The 16,220-nt window shown below is 28.6% G+C and overlaps 3 protein-coding genes across 3 annotated transcripts; all 3 read right to left on the bottom strand.

Annotated features, from left to right (window-relative positions):
- Positions 1–437: 437 nt before the first annotated feature.
- On the bottom strand, positions 438–2,772 carry LOC118073524 (cholesterol 7-desaturase-like). The gene is made up of 5 exons (XM_035094081.1): positions 2,654–2,772; positions 2,263–2,432; positions 2,012–2,175; positions 1,436–1,614; positions 438–1,118 (listed from the first exon to the last, which is right to left on the bottom strand). Exons 1-5 carry the CDS (start codon positions 2,729–2,731, stop codon positions 438–440), a joined length of 1,272 nt encoding a protein of 423 aa, XP_034949972.1. The 5' UTR covers positions 2,732–2,772.
- A 3,360-nt stretch (positions 2,773–6,132) lies between these two features.
- LOC118073506 (uncharacterized) lies at positions 6,133–8,345 on the bottom strand. The gene is made up of 3 exons (XM_035094035.1): positions 8,235–8,345; positions 7,434–7,942; positions 6,133–7,311 (listed from the first exon to the last, which is right to left on the bottom strand). The coding sequence occupies exons 2-3, from the start codon at positions 7,933–7,935 to the stop codon at positions 6,941–6,943; spliced, it is 873 nt and encodes a 290-aa protein (XP_034949926.1). The 5' UTR covers positions 7,936–7,942; positions 8,235–8,345; the 3' UTR covers positions 6,133–6,940.
- Positions 8,346–12,441: 4,096 nt separating this feature from the next.
- Osi2 (DUF1676 domain-containing protein Osi2) lies at positions 12,442–15,729 on the bottom strand. Its single transcript, XM_035094045.1, has 6 exons — positions 15,638–15,729; positions 14,871–15,184; positions 14,391–14,532; positions 13,867–14,185; positions 13,594–13,787; positions 12,442–13,070 (listed from the first exon to the last, which is right to left on the bottom strand). Exons 3-6 carry the CDS (start codon positions 14,488–14,490, stop codon positions 12,694–12,696), a joined length of 990 nt encoding a protein of 329 aa, XP_034949936.1. The 5' UTR covers positions 14,491–14,532; positions 14,871–15,184; positions 15,638–15,729; the 3' UTR covers positions 12,442–12,693.
- Positions 15,730–16,220: the final 491 nt, after the last annotated feature.

Genomic DNA, 16,220 nt, shown 5'->3' on the forward strand with positions numbered 1-16,220 from the left:
TCTCTGAACTTTATATTTCCACATCAATGCTTCATAGCTTTTCAGTTTTTCATTTGACCTATCAAATTTTTTAGATGTTTTGTTTGAATAATTTGAGGCTCATCTCTAGAAGATCTAGAGCATTTCAAAAACGTTAAGTTAAAATAAAAAATCTTGACATTTTATTTGAAAATTAAAAAAGAATATATTTTTTTGATGAACTATAATTAAGAGCACAATTTACAAAAATGTTAAATTGTAAAAATAGAAGTTTAATAATTATATAACAGTTATTTATCTATATACATGAAATAATCTTTGTTCAATCTTTGATAACTTCACTTTGAAGGTTGACAATTTAATCAATTATCTCTTGAATTCAATTGTAATTCACTACCTGAAGGAATAAAATAATCGATATATCTATTACAGTCGAACAGGAAAATTTAGAAAACATTTTACCATTCAAGAGAAGTGACAGACTTATAAGTAGGACTATTAGGAGAATAAAATTGAGAAAACCATCTTCGAAATGCAGCAATACGCTTTTCTTCTTTTGTTAAAATAGGATTTTTCATAAATATTTTATGATTCCAAATAAAAATATCGCGCTCAAACATATTTCCCATTCCATAGAAGACGATTTTTGTGTATGGACTTAAGTAAAATGGTGAGTAAATAGTGTGAGTAATATGTTGAAGAAGTGGTTCTATTGGTGTTACTGTTTCAAGGATACAAATCGGACCAAATGCTGATTCAACATGTAATACCACGTATCCAGGACCAATTTGAGCACCATTAACATTTAAACGAAGGAAAGTAAATCTATTAAGTATCTTAATAGAATGAATGAGGTTGAATGTTGCTTGATGTTTCAAACTTTCTGTTGTCACATTTTTCTCATTTTTTATTCCAATCATATTCAAAGATTCCTGAGGTTCTGATGGAGATCTATTGGTTTCAGCAGCATCTTCATTTCGGAATTCTTTGGTGAAAAAATCATCACTTGATTTTGGAGGATTCCAACCTGTTCCATCCCACGCATGACGTATTAAATGCGAAGGAATAGCATCCATGAACATTGCTGGAACATGAACTGCATCTAGATGAGTCCAATCAGAGCCATTCTCAGGTACTTCCTAGATTTTTTACATGAAAAGAATTTATATCAGTTTTTCTCGTATGATAAATTTCATGAGCACATGAAGAAGATGATTTCTACTTTATCGGATGGTGAATAAAATTTCAAGACTATTCATAAATGATATCATGCTAGAAAGTTGCTCAATTTCATTTACAGCAGAGGCATCTTGACTTTTACTATTTTACTAAAATAAGATATAATGTTTTTGCCATAAAAATTGCGAATAAATTTTGTTTCAATATTTCATAAAAAAATATAATATATATAATAATTACTTATCTGTATTTATAAATTAGATTTTTTTATACTCACTTGAACATGACAGTTGACAATAAATTGATTTCGTCCTTGATAAATCCAATCTTCATTTTCAATTTGTGGAATTGGTTCGACTTGCCAGTCTGGATCCATTGACTCAGCATGATACCATACAAAAATGATTTTATTGACTTCTTGGCTGATCCAATGCTTCACTTGAAGTCCTGATAATGCTAAACGATTGAAAGTTGAAAATGTTAACAATTATAATACAAAAAATTATAATAATATATTTTATAACACTCCTAATTATTAAATATTAAGTCATAAACATGACAAAATCTGATTTTCTTATATTACTAGAATATTGATAAATTTATCTCCAATCTCGAGATCATAGTTACCTAAAATATCTACTGATGTATAAACACACTTTTCTTATATGAATAAATTATAATAATACAAAATTATTATCAATTCATATCAACTTTACTATAAATTTATGTAATCATTTTTTTAATGTTTTAATTGCTTATAAAAAAAATTTAAGCTACTTTTATGTTCTATAAAGATAATACCTAATTGTAACAACTTTTATTGATTAATATTAACCAATTAAATATAAATTACCTCGTGACGAATAAGGAATGTTTTGGCACCGTCCATCTCCAGTAAAAGTCCAACTATGAAAAGGACATTCAATGCATTCGCCTTTTACTTTGCCTCCCTTGGCAAAATTTGCTCCAAGATGAGGACAAAATGCGTCAATGACATTCACAACTCCTGTTTCAGTTCTATAATAAGCAAACAAAAATTCATTGAAAAATATTTACAATAATCCATATTATTGTGCTTTAAAAAAAAAAAGAATTCGAATCTACCTAAAAACTGCAAAATGTTCTCCAAGGGCTGTAACATATTTAACTTCACCCTTTGCTAGTTCGAAGCTCCGTAGAAGACCAAACCATCCATTTGGAAAAACTGGAGGTAATTCTTTTATCTTTCGTTTCAGGAAAGGTTTATTACCACGTTCATCGTCAACATTAAAATTCTAAACATTAACAATAATCAGTTGAAAATTTAAAAATTATTTTGTTTGATGAAATCATTGTTGATGCTTTTTTTGTTTGGTCTACTATACATCAAATATACTATTATTATTAAATATTTATTGTTTTTTTCAATGTTTCAGAAAAATTAACTCGTGAACTACTAAATTGGATATTACATTGCTTATTGTATATTGAATTTAAAAAAAAAAAAACGACTTACTTTATAGATATTTATTTTCCAAAAATAAAGATAATATAAAAAAAGTCCTAATATAATAGATATAAACCACTCAATCATTGTGAAGAAATTAATCAAAAATGCAAAGCATTTGTCTAATAAAGTACTGTTTCATGGACTGGAGAAAAGGTAGCGTATCGCTTAATTTATATAATGACGAGTAACTTAAGAGTGGTTCAAAGATAACAATATATATTAAAGTTTAACATGTAAGTATAGGTATGTCCTTCATTGATCTTGAAAAAAGTTCAGATTTATAAAAAAGTATTATATCAAATCATTCATTCTTGTTATTCTAATTATTGTCAAAGACATGAATTTTTATGTTTTAGAAAAAGAGAATGAAATGTTAGTTTGTATAATTATGGATGTATTTTTAATTTAAAATAATCACTTAAAAGTAATGAGTTAGATTTAAGAAAATGATTTATGTTTGCATGACTCTTTAGAGAAAAAATTACCTGAATTGATATTGTCTAAATCGTATCCTCGTTAGTTTCTTTATAAACTTGAACAGATAATTATTCAATAATTAAGCAAACATATGTTGGCTACTACATTTTTTTAATTCACCTTGCAGCTATGACAATCAATCATTATTGTATATCGATATTATAAATCATCATAAAATATTTGCAAATAGACCTCAATTGTTACTACCAGACGATTAAGTTCTACACTCTTTTCCTTCTATCATTTCATTGTTATCAATTTTTCTACTGGACACATTCTACAACCAAAAATTGATTATTGAGTAATCATATCAATTTTTAATCTGTTTACATCACTCTACAAAAAGGCTTCTTTAAGTGTTTTTGATAAGAATGATCTTTGATATTTCAAACACCTGTTTCTAATGATCTAAATGTATATGATGTATGTTATCAACTCGAAAAGAATTACCATGTGTCATTGATAGACTCTATAAAATGTGTTTTTTTTTATTTCATTTGAAATTAAACACATTATATTAATTACAAAAATATAACGGGAACATTTTTATTTTTATCGATATGACGATGAATGGAAAATACTTTGTTTTAAAATGAAATCCATTGAATCGATTTATTCTTGTAAATTTTTATCTATTGGTCTTTTTATTATTATTTGAGCGCCAAATAAACTTATCTTACAGATTATCTATCAGAATTATTACCTGATAAATTAATTCACTAAAAAATTTTTGATAAAAGTTATTACTTGAACATCTGTTCAGAATATTTTGATTGTGAATGATCTGTAAACTTATATATCACTTAATTTGATGATAAGATTAATCACATAATCACTAGGCAAATATAGAATAAACTAAATCGTCATTTTTACTTTGATAAAATGATTGAAAAATTATTCCAAGTATTTCAAAAATTATACAATCACTCTAGCATTTGACATAGATAAATCATACTCTAGTTTATAAATAGTTCAAACATATTTTAAAAGAAAGAAAGATGCTAATTAATTGAAGAAAGCTTTAGTCTTGCATAGAATTAGAATATTTAGCGTATTTTCGTATGTCAGCCAAGAAAAAGAGTTTTAATGGAAATTAGAAGTAATGAAGTAACGAAAGAACATGCGATGGAGGAGGAAAAACAAGCGAGAAAGCAAAGACTAAAAGAAAGATCGATACAAGAATCTAGTTCATCTCCGTATATGCCTTTCTCTTCTGTTCCACTTCGCTTGACTGCTGCGTAAACCCTCTTCAGCACACTATATACGCACTTTCAGCGGCAGGTATAACTAGAGCTAGTCTGGAAATTGTTGGGTCTTTTGTAACAATTCATTAGTTGACGATTGACCACTGTAAGCACCATCTTCTAATTTTGAACGTAGTATCATCAAAAATATTCTGATGAAACTACGTTATAAAATATTTTACGAAATAATATCATTAAATATAAATAATAGGACATTTTTTGAAGGAAATAAAGAAAATTAATTGATAAAAAAACTAAAAATTGTTTGAAAAGTTTTTTGTATAAATATGGATAGTTATTGTTGATTATTTATTTATGTATAATATTTCTTATTTGACAATGTAGACACAAATTAAAAAATATATACATTAGAAAGAAATAAAATTTTTGTATAAATATTTTGCGGTAAGGATAGAGAAAAAGAATCAAAAATAGAAAAACTTCACTACGTTATTCTATCGTAGGCATTTAAGAAATTCCAAGAAATTTAAAAGAATTTTGTGTCGAGTATTTTCCACGCATTTATTTAGGTCACGAAACGAAAAATCCTTCCAAATTGGGACAATAATAAAAAAATTCTGCAAAATTTTTCGCAAATGTATCTAGGTCAGGCCGTTGAGAAGAAACTTGAAACAATAACAAAACATTAAGGTAATAAATTTGTCAAAATAGATAACATCGCTACTTAAGTATTTCTCTTGAAAAATGTATCAAATCAGATAAATCTTTTTACATTCCCATTGACAACTATTTATTCAATGTACTCGTATAAAACGGGTACGTTCAATACTGTATATCAATTGTTTGAGTTCAATTTTTTTTTTTTTTTTTTAATAAACTTAAATTTAGTAAACATCTAAATTAGATAATATTATATTGTGATCAATCAATAATTAATAGGCATTGCATAATATTAGATTCATCTTATTTCTTTTCAAAAACTCATGGAACATTATTAGTTCAATTTTATGTAGATAAATGAGTAATAATAAAAAAATACTTTTCTTTTATTGAAACAAAAAATAATAACTTTTAATCGAAAGTAAGTGGATGAGAAAAATGATAATCTTATTGACATTAAATTATAAAAGAGAGAGTTTCTGATAAAGTGGGCGTGAGAAACAGAAAGTCGATATTTTTAGACAGAAGATAATTGGAAATTAATAATTAATATGGAGCGATATTCTTTTATATCTATGGGGAAAGCGACTGGAGCATTAAAATGAGGACGCGACACATTTGAATAAAATTTTACACACCTTTTGCTTTAACAGTAATAAATATTAGTACAATATATTTTCTCTCTTTCTTTTTACCTTTTTATTCACTATTCTTTCATCCTTGATCACTCTTAGGAGACGAGGTCAACAATATATTTTTACCTTGCTGGTTTCGATCACTTAGTACCATACAGAATTCGGGCGCGATGTAACGGGATTACTCCTGATGATTCATAAGCATCTGATAGAATGTCCAGTGACCAGCTGTATCTCTTAACCGCATTTATTTATTGCTAGACCTCTCAAACGGTTCATTCACACACTACATTTTCTAATTCAATATTTTCTTTTATGCATTTTTATTTTTTATTTCAATGATTTGAGTGTCAATTTTATTAACCTATTCTCGAATGATCAAACTCAAATTCAAATACAATTTGTTGATAATCAAAATTAGAGAGCAAAATTATTTTCAACAAATTAAATATTTATTTCAACAAAAAAAAAGGTTTTATAAAAATAGTTGATACATTTATCTTGATAAATAACAAATTGTAGTTATTATACAATTGCACTTCAACAGATTGAGTAATAAAGAAATAAGTTATAATTATAGTTGTTAAATAATAAACAATGGAAAGGAGTTATGCGACGAGACCTTAATAACTATAGAGCCTGTAACTCGAATATTTTGCACAAATTGTCACATTAAAAACAAAAAAATAATAAATAAATATTTGAATAAAATAAAAATTTAATGTAAAAACCGTCTCGTCGTATCTCCAAATAATGTCCTAAATTTTTCTACTTGTTCTATGTCGGGCAGTCTGAAGTCTTTCATAGTCAAGATGGTTTATTTGAACACGTATGGTTGTCTTAAAATTAAATAATTTAATATCTGGGGTAGTAATAAATAAACTCTAGAAAGCATGAGAATGTAAATAATGCATTGCTAAGAATCTAAACACGCACTTTGTCTACGCATGTGTAATTCGTAATATCGCATAGCGTCCGTTATTTAGTATTTAGTTCATCTTTTGATCATTGGTATGTTCCAAGTGTTTTGTTTATTCACTTCTGTCTTTAGAAAAAATGTCAAGAAAAAAAAAACGAATGTCAAGTCATCAAATAAAAACTGTCATGTGCTCGAGTTCCAGGACCCTGAATAAATAATTAATTTAAATAATTTATTAGAAATGAACATGGGCTGATTGTAATGATGTTGTGAATAATCGACAGGCTTAACCTACGACTATTAATCTTCGTCTTATCAAATAAAATATTTATGATTCATGAAATTACTAAGGAACATCATGAGTATGTCGGTATACTCATGTTTCCAGTTGAGCTACTCAAGCTGTTGGAACGTGAGCCGAGTAAGCTAACTCCTGAGCCGTACGTTGCTGCTCAGCGGGTAATGTTTGACTATGGAAGTTCCTTGCCCATCCGCTTGAGTAGCTATCTCCATGACCATGTTCAGAGCTAAAAGTATGACTTGCCGAGTGATGAGGATGAGCCACTACCTCATACGTTATGTGCTTCTGATGAGAGAAGAGTTTCTTCAGACCAAGAATGCTAGCCAAAAGAAGGGCTATTTTGGAGAGTAGCAAAGCTTTACCAACTAAAAGGGCTAAACCTTTAAATGCTAAAGCTCCAATGAGACCAATTTTCAATACTGCTGCTGCTAGAAGTGGTCCCATGTTGTTTCCTTTTTTGCCTCGAGCTAAAAATTTATATTTCATTGTCAATAACATGACTAATCGAAGCTTTTAATATAGTTTTTGTTAATAAATACCATTATAATTCTGTTACTTTATTAGTAAATAATCTAATCAATACACTTACCATCACCAAGAGAATTATCAGCTCTTTCAAGAGAAAGGCCAAGATTTAAAGAACCAGTTTCATCTTCAGAAGCTGAAACAACCACATCATCTTCAGGAAGAACCCTCCATTTAATACTTCTTGATTTAATGAATGCATAAATTTTGTTAGAAACAAGCTCCATGAATTCTGATTCATCATCGCTGCTTCTACCAGCTTCATAAGTAATGACTTCTTCTGTGGTCTGACTGGTCTTTCTGATTTCAATGTCATCAGTTAATTCAATAGATGCTTTCTTTAATAATTTATTCATGTAGGTAACGAGCTTTAACATGACACAACTGCTTATGTCATTTTGGGAACACTTATTATTAAGTTTACGCATCAATTCTTCTTCATACTTGGCACGGTCGGTCAAGGTCACAGTCTGCTGCTCGACACCGATCTTTTCGATTTTTTCCACAGGGCTGGCAAGACAGACACTCGCCAGACCAAGGACTACTAAAAATAAAGCTCCTTTCATTGTTTACCTATTGAAAAAATGATTTTTTTCAATAAATGCGTCATTGAAATAATTAAATTATCATGTTTATATCTATTTTTTTTTTAATTTTAAAATTTTGTCAAAAATAGTTATATTAATTATTCAATTTTAATCTTAAAATATATAACGTAAACTGTTTTAAAATTAAATCAAAATAATCACAAAATAAATAGAAATAAATCACAAAATTGAATTCATCAAACTGCTTCAATGCAATGAAATTCAATTGATAACTAATAAAAATAGGATCACTGTTTAATGAAAAAGAAGTCGCTCACCTCTCGAATCACGAAGCCAGATCACTCGCGAATCCTTAACGTTTCTTATGTTTTAAAATAGAGATCAGAAAACGAGAGAAAATGCACGCCCTTATAAATGCGTGCACGAGTAGAGCAAGGCTTCTGCGATCCTGCGTCTCGCCCCGGCCAGTTTATATACGTAGATCTCGCTTAGTAGATCTGAGACATTGGGTGCCCAACACCTGGTGGAGGGCGATGAAGTCGAGTCGTTGGAGAAGTGGAAGATTGGCAAGAGATGAACATTTGCACGGTCTTGAAGTGTGAAAGAGGTAAGAAAGATTAACCTGCAGCAACTGGGGAATGGGGAAGGGACGTTTCCTCAGTTAAACTGGTTTTCGTATAGCTGATACGATAGCAATCCATGGTGCTATGTGTATGGATGCCTCGCCCCCACAATACGTGTATGAACGGCAGGAAGTGGTAGCATGGTAAATGCATGTTATGTGCACACACTAAAGAATGGGGCGATGCTGTGGAACAGCCCCGAGACATCGAGAGAAGTCCACCACGAGAACCGTGTCACGGATGTAGAGCACGCACGCCATCCATCCCGTCCGCATGTATCAACCTTATATGCGAAACTCGTCATTAATCGTGCCGCATTAAACTGCACTCGCTTGGTTTCCTCTTGGTCTCTAGAGAATTGTGCGAAGATAGAGATGGAAATAAAAAAGAACGATGAAGAGGAAGATAGAATAATAAATAGCAGATGAGAATTTGAACCATGTGAACGATTATAATTTTATATACTCATTTTCTCTTTAAGCAGATCCGGAAAATTTGCCTCTGAAAACACGAAAACAATGTTTTGTTATTATCACCATTAACAACAAACAACATTTAAATTTAATGAATGAGTTCAAATTATTTTTTGTTTATTTTTAAAAAATTTATTAAAATAATCCATCTTGATCAATATTAAATATTCAGTGAGTTTAAGATATGCAGATAACTTTTTTTTATCCACTTAAAAAAATACATATTGATCAAATAGATTTAGTCCTCATGAACTTTTTGTTTATTTCTATCATAACATACATGTAAATCTTTTTCACTGATTTCACAAAACTTTTCTCATGCAAATACCAGATTTTGATAATCGAAAAAAAGCATATGAAAGCTTAAATTAGTAATAACAGATCATTTTCACTTATTTTTTACAACTTTCGCTTTTTTCAACATTCGGAAGAAATAAAAAGAAACTCGTTTTCTGAAAATATTAATTTTCTGTAATTAAAAATTCATTTGTACCCAAGTTGCTCAATAAAAATCAATCAATAATTTAATATCTTAAAAATAAACAAGAAAAAATAATACAATTTTTTGGTGTAAAAAATATTGAATAATTTACAATAAAAATCAAGTATCAATTATTCCTTGATCACTATGTAAAAAGCTATTCATTATTCATTGCTCGAAGTCCAATTGTTTTGTATTCAAAACAAGTTCCATTGTAACACTCAATTAAATAACATTATTGCATAATTATGTTTTTTTTATTGGTCAATAATAATTTTTATGGCATTTTACTCTTAGTTAATTTAATGATCTTCAAAATGCATACATAGTAAAGGTATGAATGAATAATTAAAGATCTTTTATGATCAGTTTGAAATATAATTAGACTATAACTATTAGTTAAGACAGTCCTAGTTTTCTAGCATGAACTTGGAAATTATTAAGTGAAATTGATCGTTACAACGACTCAATAGATTCATCCCTATTGTTTATGTCGTTTCTACTACAGATGACCTCGTCTAGATCTGTCGAGACGACAACTTGTACCAATACTCTCTCCGATTTAAAGGGAGAAAAGGAAGTGAAGGAGAAGCAAAACAACATAAATCCAGAGCAGCTTTCCAGAGGATTGGTGGCGGAAGGTCAAGAGCGATGAGAGAATATATATACTTACATATTCTTGGCAAAAAGTGATTCTTGTTGCACTTAAATACTTCACGTATGAAATTTAATTGACTTACTCCAACATATATGCGTAGATACTTGCATATTATTAATGAAAATGAGGACAAATTTTTTCCGTATCAAATTGTGTCAAGTAGTAGTGGATCATTGCATTTCAGTGACTTTTTCTTAAAAAACAAAAAGCTTATATCCATGTAGATAAATCAATTAACTGAGTAAATAAAATTTTGTAAAGAAAACAGTTTTATTGAAATTATTTTCTCCCAACTAGAATGATTAGTTTCAGTATAAAAAAAAACGTTCAATTTAAATTTCTAGAAACAATTTATTATTTTTTATACCTAGAACTAGATAGAAATCGGTAATATAGATATATGTTATAACATTAAGACCCAGATATAAAAATTTCACAGTAAAATCCCGTTCCGTTACTATTAATACCCTATATTTTTTGGATCATCTAGTTAAATCATGATTCCGCAAATTTTATTCATTTTTTAGCATTTCTCCAACTAGTTTGCATCGGAGGAGATGAATGGTAATTTAATACGACAGTAATGAATGTGAAGCTACTATGAAGACTCGAATGAGTATAAAATAATAATAATGATAATAAAGATGGAGATTAATGCACAAATATTTTGTTAAAAAAAAATTGATACTGCAATAAAGATAAATAAAAATGTGAGAATGAAGAAGAAAACGAATAAATGTAATGAAAATAATGTAATGGTTATTGATTGTATTGGTTAGCCGCTTCCGGTCTTATCGTCAAAACGAGGCCACTTGGTTAACAGGTTCGTAGTTCCGTCCGATCCTCTGGACTACAAGTGAGAACTTATTCGACCGGTTTGTTCATCTATCCTTTCCGATAGTCACAAAAGAAGGAGAGACCAGTGAAAGAGCTTCCTTTCCATCCATTATTTCTACAAAAATTTTCCTCTATTTCACTGATAGTTTCTACCCCTGACAATTATTTCTAGTGATTCTTCTGTTACTTTAGCTGAACAATGAAAAATATTGTCAATTGACATGGTTACAGGATAAAATTAATTTTTCGATTCAGTATAAATATTGATGTATTTAATTTATAAAAAATGGCTTAAATAATTTTTTTTGTTTTTTGAATTGTTTATCAATAAACAATATAATTCTGTATAATACAGTTATTTATTTATTTCACAAAAAATTTATTTAGTTATTTAATGAATGTATGAATTGTTAAAAATTGAAATTATAAATTTAAATGAATTGACAGGAAACAATAATTTTAGAAGGTAATCAAGGAATTGCATATATTAAAAGTATTTATATTAAAAAAATGCAATTTATTTGTCAACGGAATTGGTTTCTGCTGCGATAAACTGATTTTTTTTATATTAGTCTCAAGAGTTGCTCCGTGATTAAATTCAATACAAGTGTCTTAAACTATACTCTTTTATTTAATAGTAGCAAATAAATATGCAACTAATGGCAGATATTAATGAGGATGCATGCTACGGTGCTCATCAGTCGACTAAAAATTGTTCCACACTAAAACCTGTTATCAATCGTGTTACTTGGAGCAATAACAACCTAGGGTTGTTTGTCAAGTTAAGACCGTTTTATACGTTGTAAACACGATTACTATAAGGATTCATACACACTCGACGACCGTGACCTTCTTTCTCACATTCCTTCCGGTTCGAAGATCGTGGCACACCTTCCCGACTCGACGCGCTTGATCTTAATCGCGAGTGAAAATGGCACGGAATTGCAAGACCGCAAGAAAAGCTATGTGAGGTCATGGGTATATCACTATTTTTACTGAAATTATATAGCTACAGAAAATTTATTCAAATAAGTTATTCATTTTACAACTCGAAAATAGACGTTAAAAAATTTTATGAAAGAAAGTAAAGGAAAGTGAGTCAATGAAAATCTATGACGTCAATGAAATTCTCATGGTTTCTAAATTAAGATAAATAAAGAAAGATAAATAACAGAAAAAACATTGAAGAAACAATATACATCGAGTTATCATTTTTTAAATGTTTTATCAAAAATTATTATATACAACACTTACATGCAATTAAGTATTTACAAATCACTTCAATAAACATTTAATTTATCTTCTTTGACAATTTTATGAAACATCTAATTTTTGATTAACCTTTTGTTTGATCAATCGATACTCTTAGAAAACTTGATGATAAATACTGGTTTCTGTTGTAAAATAAAAATTATTTTTTGATTACAATTGTCATTTTTTTACTGCGTTAAAGTTAGTATTCAATTCATATCACATCTAGACTTTAATAAATATGTACAAAGAAAATTTATCTTGGTAAGAATTGTGATCAAACTATCCAAGATGATATTCTCTCTGAAATGAGAAATTTTTCATAACAATAACTTCAATTAACAAGCACCAATGTCTTTGATTTTATGATAAATTTCAGAAATCACTGAGTAGATATTGTAAAAATATTTCAACACTTTGTCATAAATTATTTTAAGTTCATATATATATATATTATTTTCTATGTGGTTTATATCCCTGATAGGCCAATTCAGGCCCGTAATAGCCACTATCAGAATGATAGTTGCCATGATAATTCACGGGCTCTTGATAAGTAGCATGCTCATGGGGAAATCCATGATTACCGTTTTCTTTATAATAAGGAAATCCAATACCACTTTGAGAGTAAATCGGAGGTTGATAGTTGGTCATCATAGGCTTGAAAAACTTAAAAAAACCAATCAAACCTGGTATTACGATTGCCATGAATCCCAAGAATTTTTTAAAGGATGCAAGACCCAATATCAACGGTAAAAAAAGAAGCAGCTTGAGTTTAAATAACTTCAGGATTATTAAAGTTGGAATTAAAATTTTTCTTAAACGATGACGAGCTGTAATAAAAAAGATATAAAGTTAGTTTATTAAAATTGTCTCCTATGTTTATTTTTACAGCATGCAGAGGCGTGTTTAATACTGTGTTTACTGTAACAAAGTTTCAAAGTATTTTAATTAACTTTTATTGAGTTCATAGTTATGTTTAAACCTCGATTAAAATTAAATTAATAGTGAATATTTTTTCTTAATTTTACGGTAGAGAATACAGAATTCTTATAATTTGAAAGTTTTTATTTAAGTTTTAAAACAGTTTGTTATTGAAATATAAATATGTATTTCTCTGAATAAATAATTTATGACGGTATAATTTCTCTGAACTGATTGATATTTTTGCACCTATTTGAGGAAAACTGGAACAAGATGGTATCAGATAAGATGTTTCTAGTAACAATATCTTCCTCAAAATTCCATTACTTCAAAATAAATGTTTTGTAGTGCGATAAAATTTGTAAATGAAAACTTGTTTTACAGAAAAGTTTTATCAAAGCTAAAAATATTAAATTCATTTATTTTACTTACAAAAAATTGAATCCTTTTTATTTTCTAAAATGTCGATTTCATCAGCAATTTCATCTAAAAACCTTGGCGCATAAACTTCATTTTCTCCTGTAACCGAAGTTGGTATTGATACTTCAATGGCAACTGTTTTTATAAATCTTTCAGCTTTCCTTGATATGAATTTCACTAACTGGTCCCATTCAGAATCATCTGATCTGTAAAAATATGTGTTTTTTTTCTTAATTTAATAAAGGAAAATTTAAATCAAAAATCGTTATAAAAATTATTTTAAACCTTGGAGTAGCAGAATATTCGTACGGTTGTCGATCAACTTCTTGAACTAAATCTCTACCCATTCTCACTACTCGAACATTTTCATTTAACTCATATTTATCTTTGTCAAAAAATTCAGAGAAAGAATTTATTGCTCGTGATTTGAAACATTCAGCAAGATCTCCAGTTAAACATATTTCATTCAATCTAGCTAAATAAGGATCAACTCCAGGACCTGTTCCCAAACCAATCCAATCTAAAAGATCCTTTCCTTGACGGGTTCGATTTTTTTGTTGACTTGAGTCTTTCAATTTTTCATCACTAAAATCGATGGTATCTCCTAAAAAAAAACAATCATAATTAGAATCAAATCTAAAAATGATTGTTAATTATTATGAGCGAAGAATATAAATGAAAAATATAAAAAAGAAGTAGTAAATGAATATTGATCGGCAAAGTAGAAAATTCTGAAGAGAAAGAAAATCCTAGATCATTGATAAGTGAATTTTGATCCACTTCAAGTCGATAAAGTAAAAGAAACTCACCGTGTTTTTCAGTGGGACTATCTTCGAAGGTAACCGCCAACACTGAAGTAGTTACCATTAGAGAAAGAATCCAAATCCACAGGTGTTCGGACAGCGACATGACCAACTATTTACTTGACAGTTACATACAGCAATAATTTACCTTTAAAAGAAAAATATAATACGTCATAGAAATGAAAACTGTTGAATAATACTTAATAATAATATGAAAACTATCACTTTTTAAAATTAAATTTGCAAACACAGAAAGTAGTGGGTATAATTGCAATGATTATAGAATTTTCTTATTAGCAAGTTTAGCATTTGTCTGACTAGTCATGGAGAAAGTACTCTTACTACTTATACCTACTATTTCTTGATTATCGTCTTTAAAGTAACATAGATTTACTTAAGCAACTGATTCAGATTGATTCTGGCATTAGAACAAATTTATTTGATTAATTATTCAATAGCAAATAATAAATATTCGAATATACTTACAATGACTTTAATTTATGTGAGCTTTCGTAGTATTTATGAGGTAAAGTGATAGAATTTTATATTCCATTTTTTTATTTTAACTATTGAAACTAGTAACATTGTTTTTATGTTAAAAATAATTACAAAATATTCTACTATCAGTGAACACAACACCCACGCGCATTTTGGACTGACTACCGGTTGATGTATATTCTGAACATCTTACGACCACAAAGTTCCGTTATCTTACTGAGCCAATGAGGACGCACGCGACCATTGAGAGAACAAGTCTTTGAATTCCATTCGATTTTAACGCACGAAAACGATCTTGATACCTTTAGGAAAAAAATTTTTCGAACTAATTTTTTTTTGTAGCAGGAGCATCTTAAGGAGAAAGTTTATGAAAGTGCTGGATAATTTCCAGATGAGTCATTTTGGACTTTCAGTCAGATCGAATTTAAGTTCTATCTAATGTTTTAGAGAAGATTATTTTATGTAATCTTTTTGTATTATATTTTTTAAATGTAATATTTGATTTTTATAATAGTTTAACTGTGCAAAAATATTCTAAAGATATAACAATTTTAAATTCATTTTTGTTTATAAGAAATATTTGAATTTATCCCAATTGGATTTAATTTACGTTGAAATTTTTATTATATTAAAATTCAACATTGATTATATCATTTTTATGTTAAGTATTTTTTATGTTAAGTTAAAATTTATATTTATTGATTTATATATTTAAATAATATTAAAATAAGATATTCAAATACTCATGGACTCACCGGAAAAGATATAAATTGATCAATTGACAGTAATATCGCATAAAATAATCAGGACGTAACTGAAAAATCGTGAAAGATGTTCAAGAACAAACTTACTTATGACCGAGTGACGCTTTGGAACCAACATTTTATATATGCACGAACGGTAATACAGCGGTGAGGTGAAGAGGAATCGGAGAAAGATTCGCGTGGGCTATTTTACTCATTATAGCCACAGTAAAAAAAATCAAAATATATAAAATGCGCCAAAAACATGAAAGTGAAAGTGAACATGCGGATGTATGACCGGATCTTATGAATAATAAGAATATTATCTGTTGCAAAGAAGATCAAAATTTTCAAAGGGTATAGTTTCTACAATGATTTGCATGAAATTAAATTTTAAATTAACAAATATGTCATTAAATCTAATTCGAATATTTCAGAAAGATTATTTTTCAATTAAAAAAACGGCCAATAAAAATATTAATAAAATAAAAAGATCATAAAAATGGAATTTTTTTAAAGCATTTTAATTAAAATAAATTAAATAAATTATCTAAACTTCATTCCTACATGGAATCTTTGATGCCCGCTACACAAT

This window comes from Chelonus insularis, unplaced genomic scaffold, assembly GCF_013357705.1.
Source record: "Chelonus insularis isolate UGA/USDA-ARS -01 unplaced genomic scaffold, ASM1335770v1 scaffold_303_pilon, whole genome shotgun sequence".
NCBI classification, from domain to species: domain Eukaryota; kingdom Metazoa; phylum Arthropoda; class Insecta; order Hymenoptera; family Braconidae; genus Chelonus; species Chelonus insularis.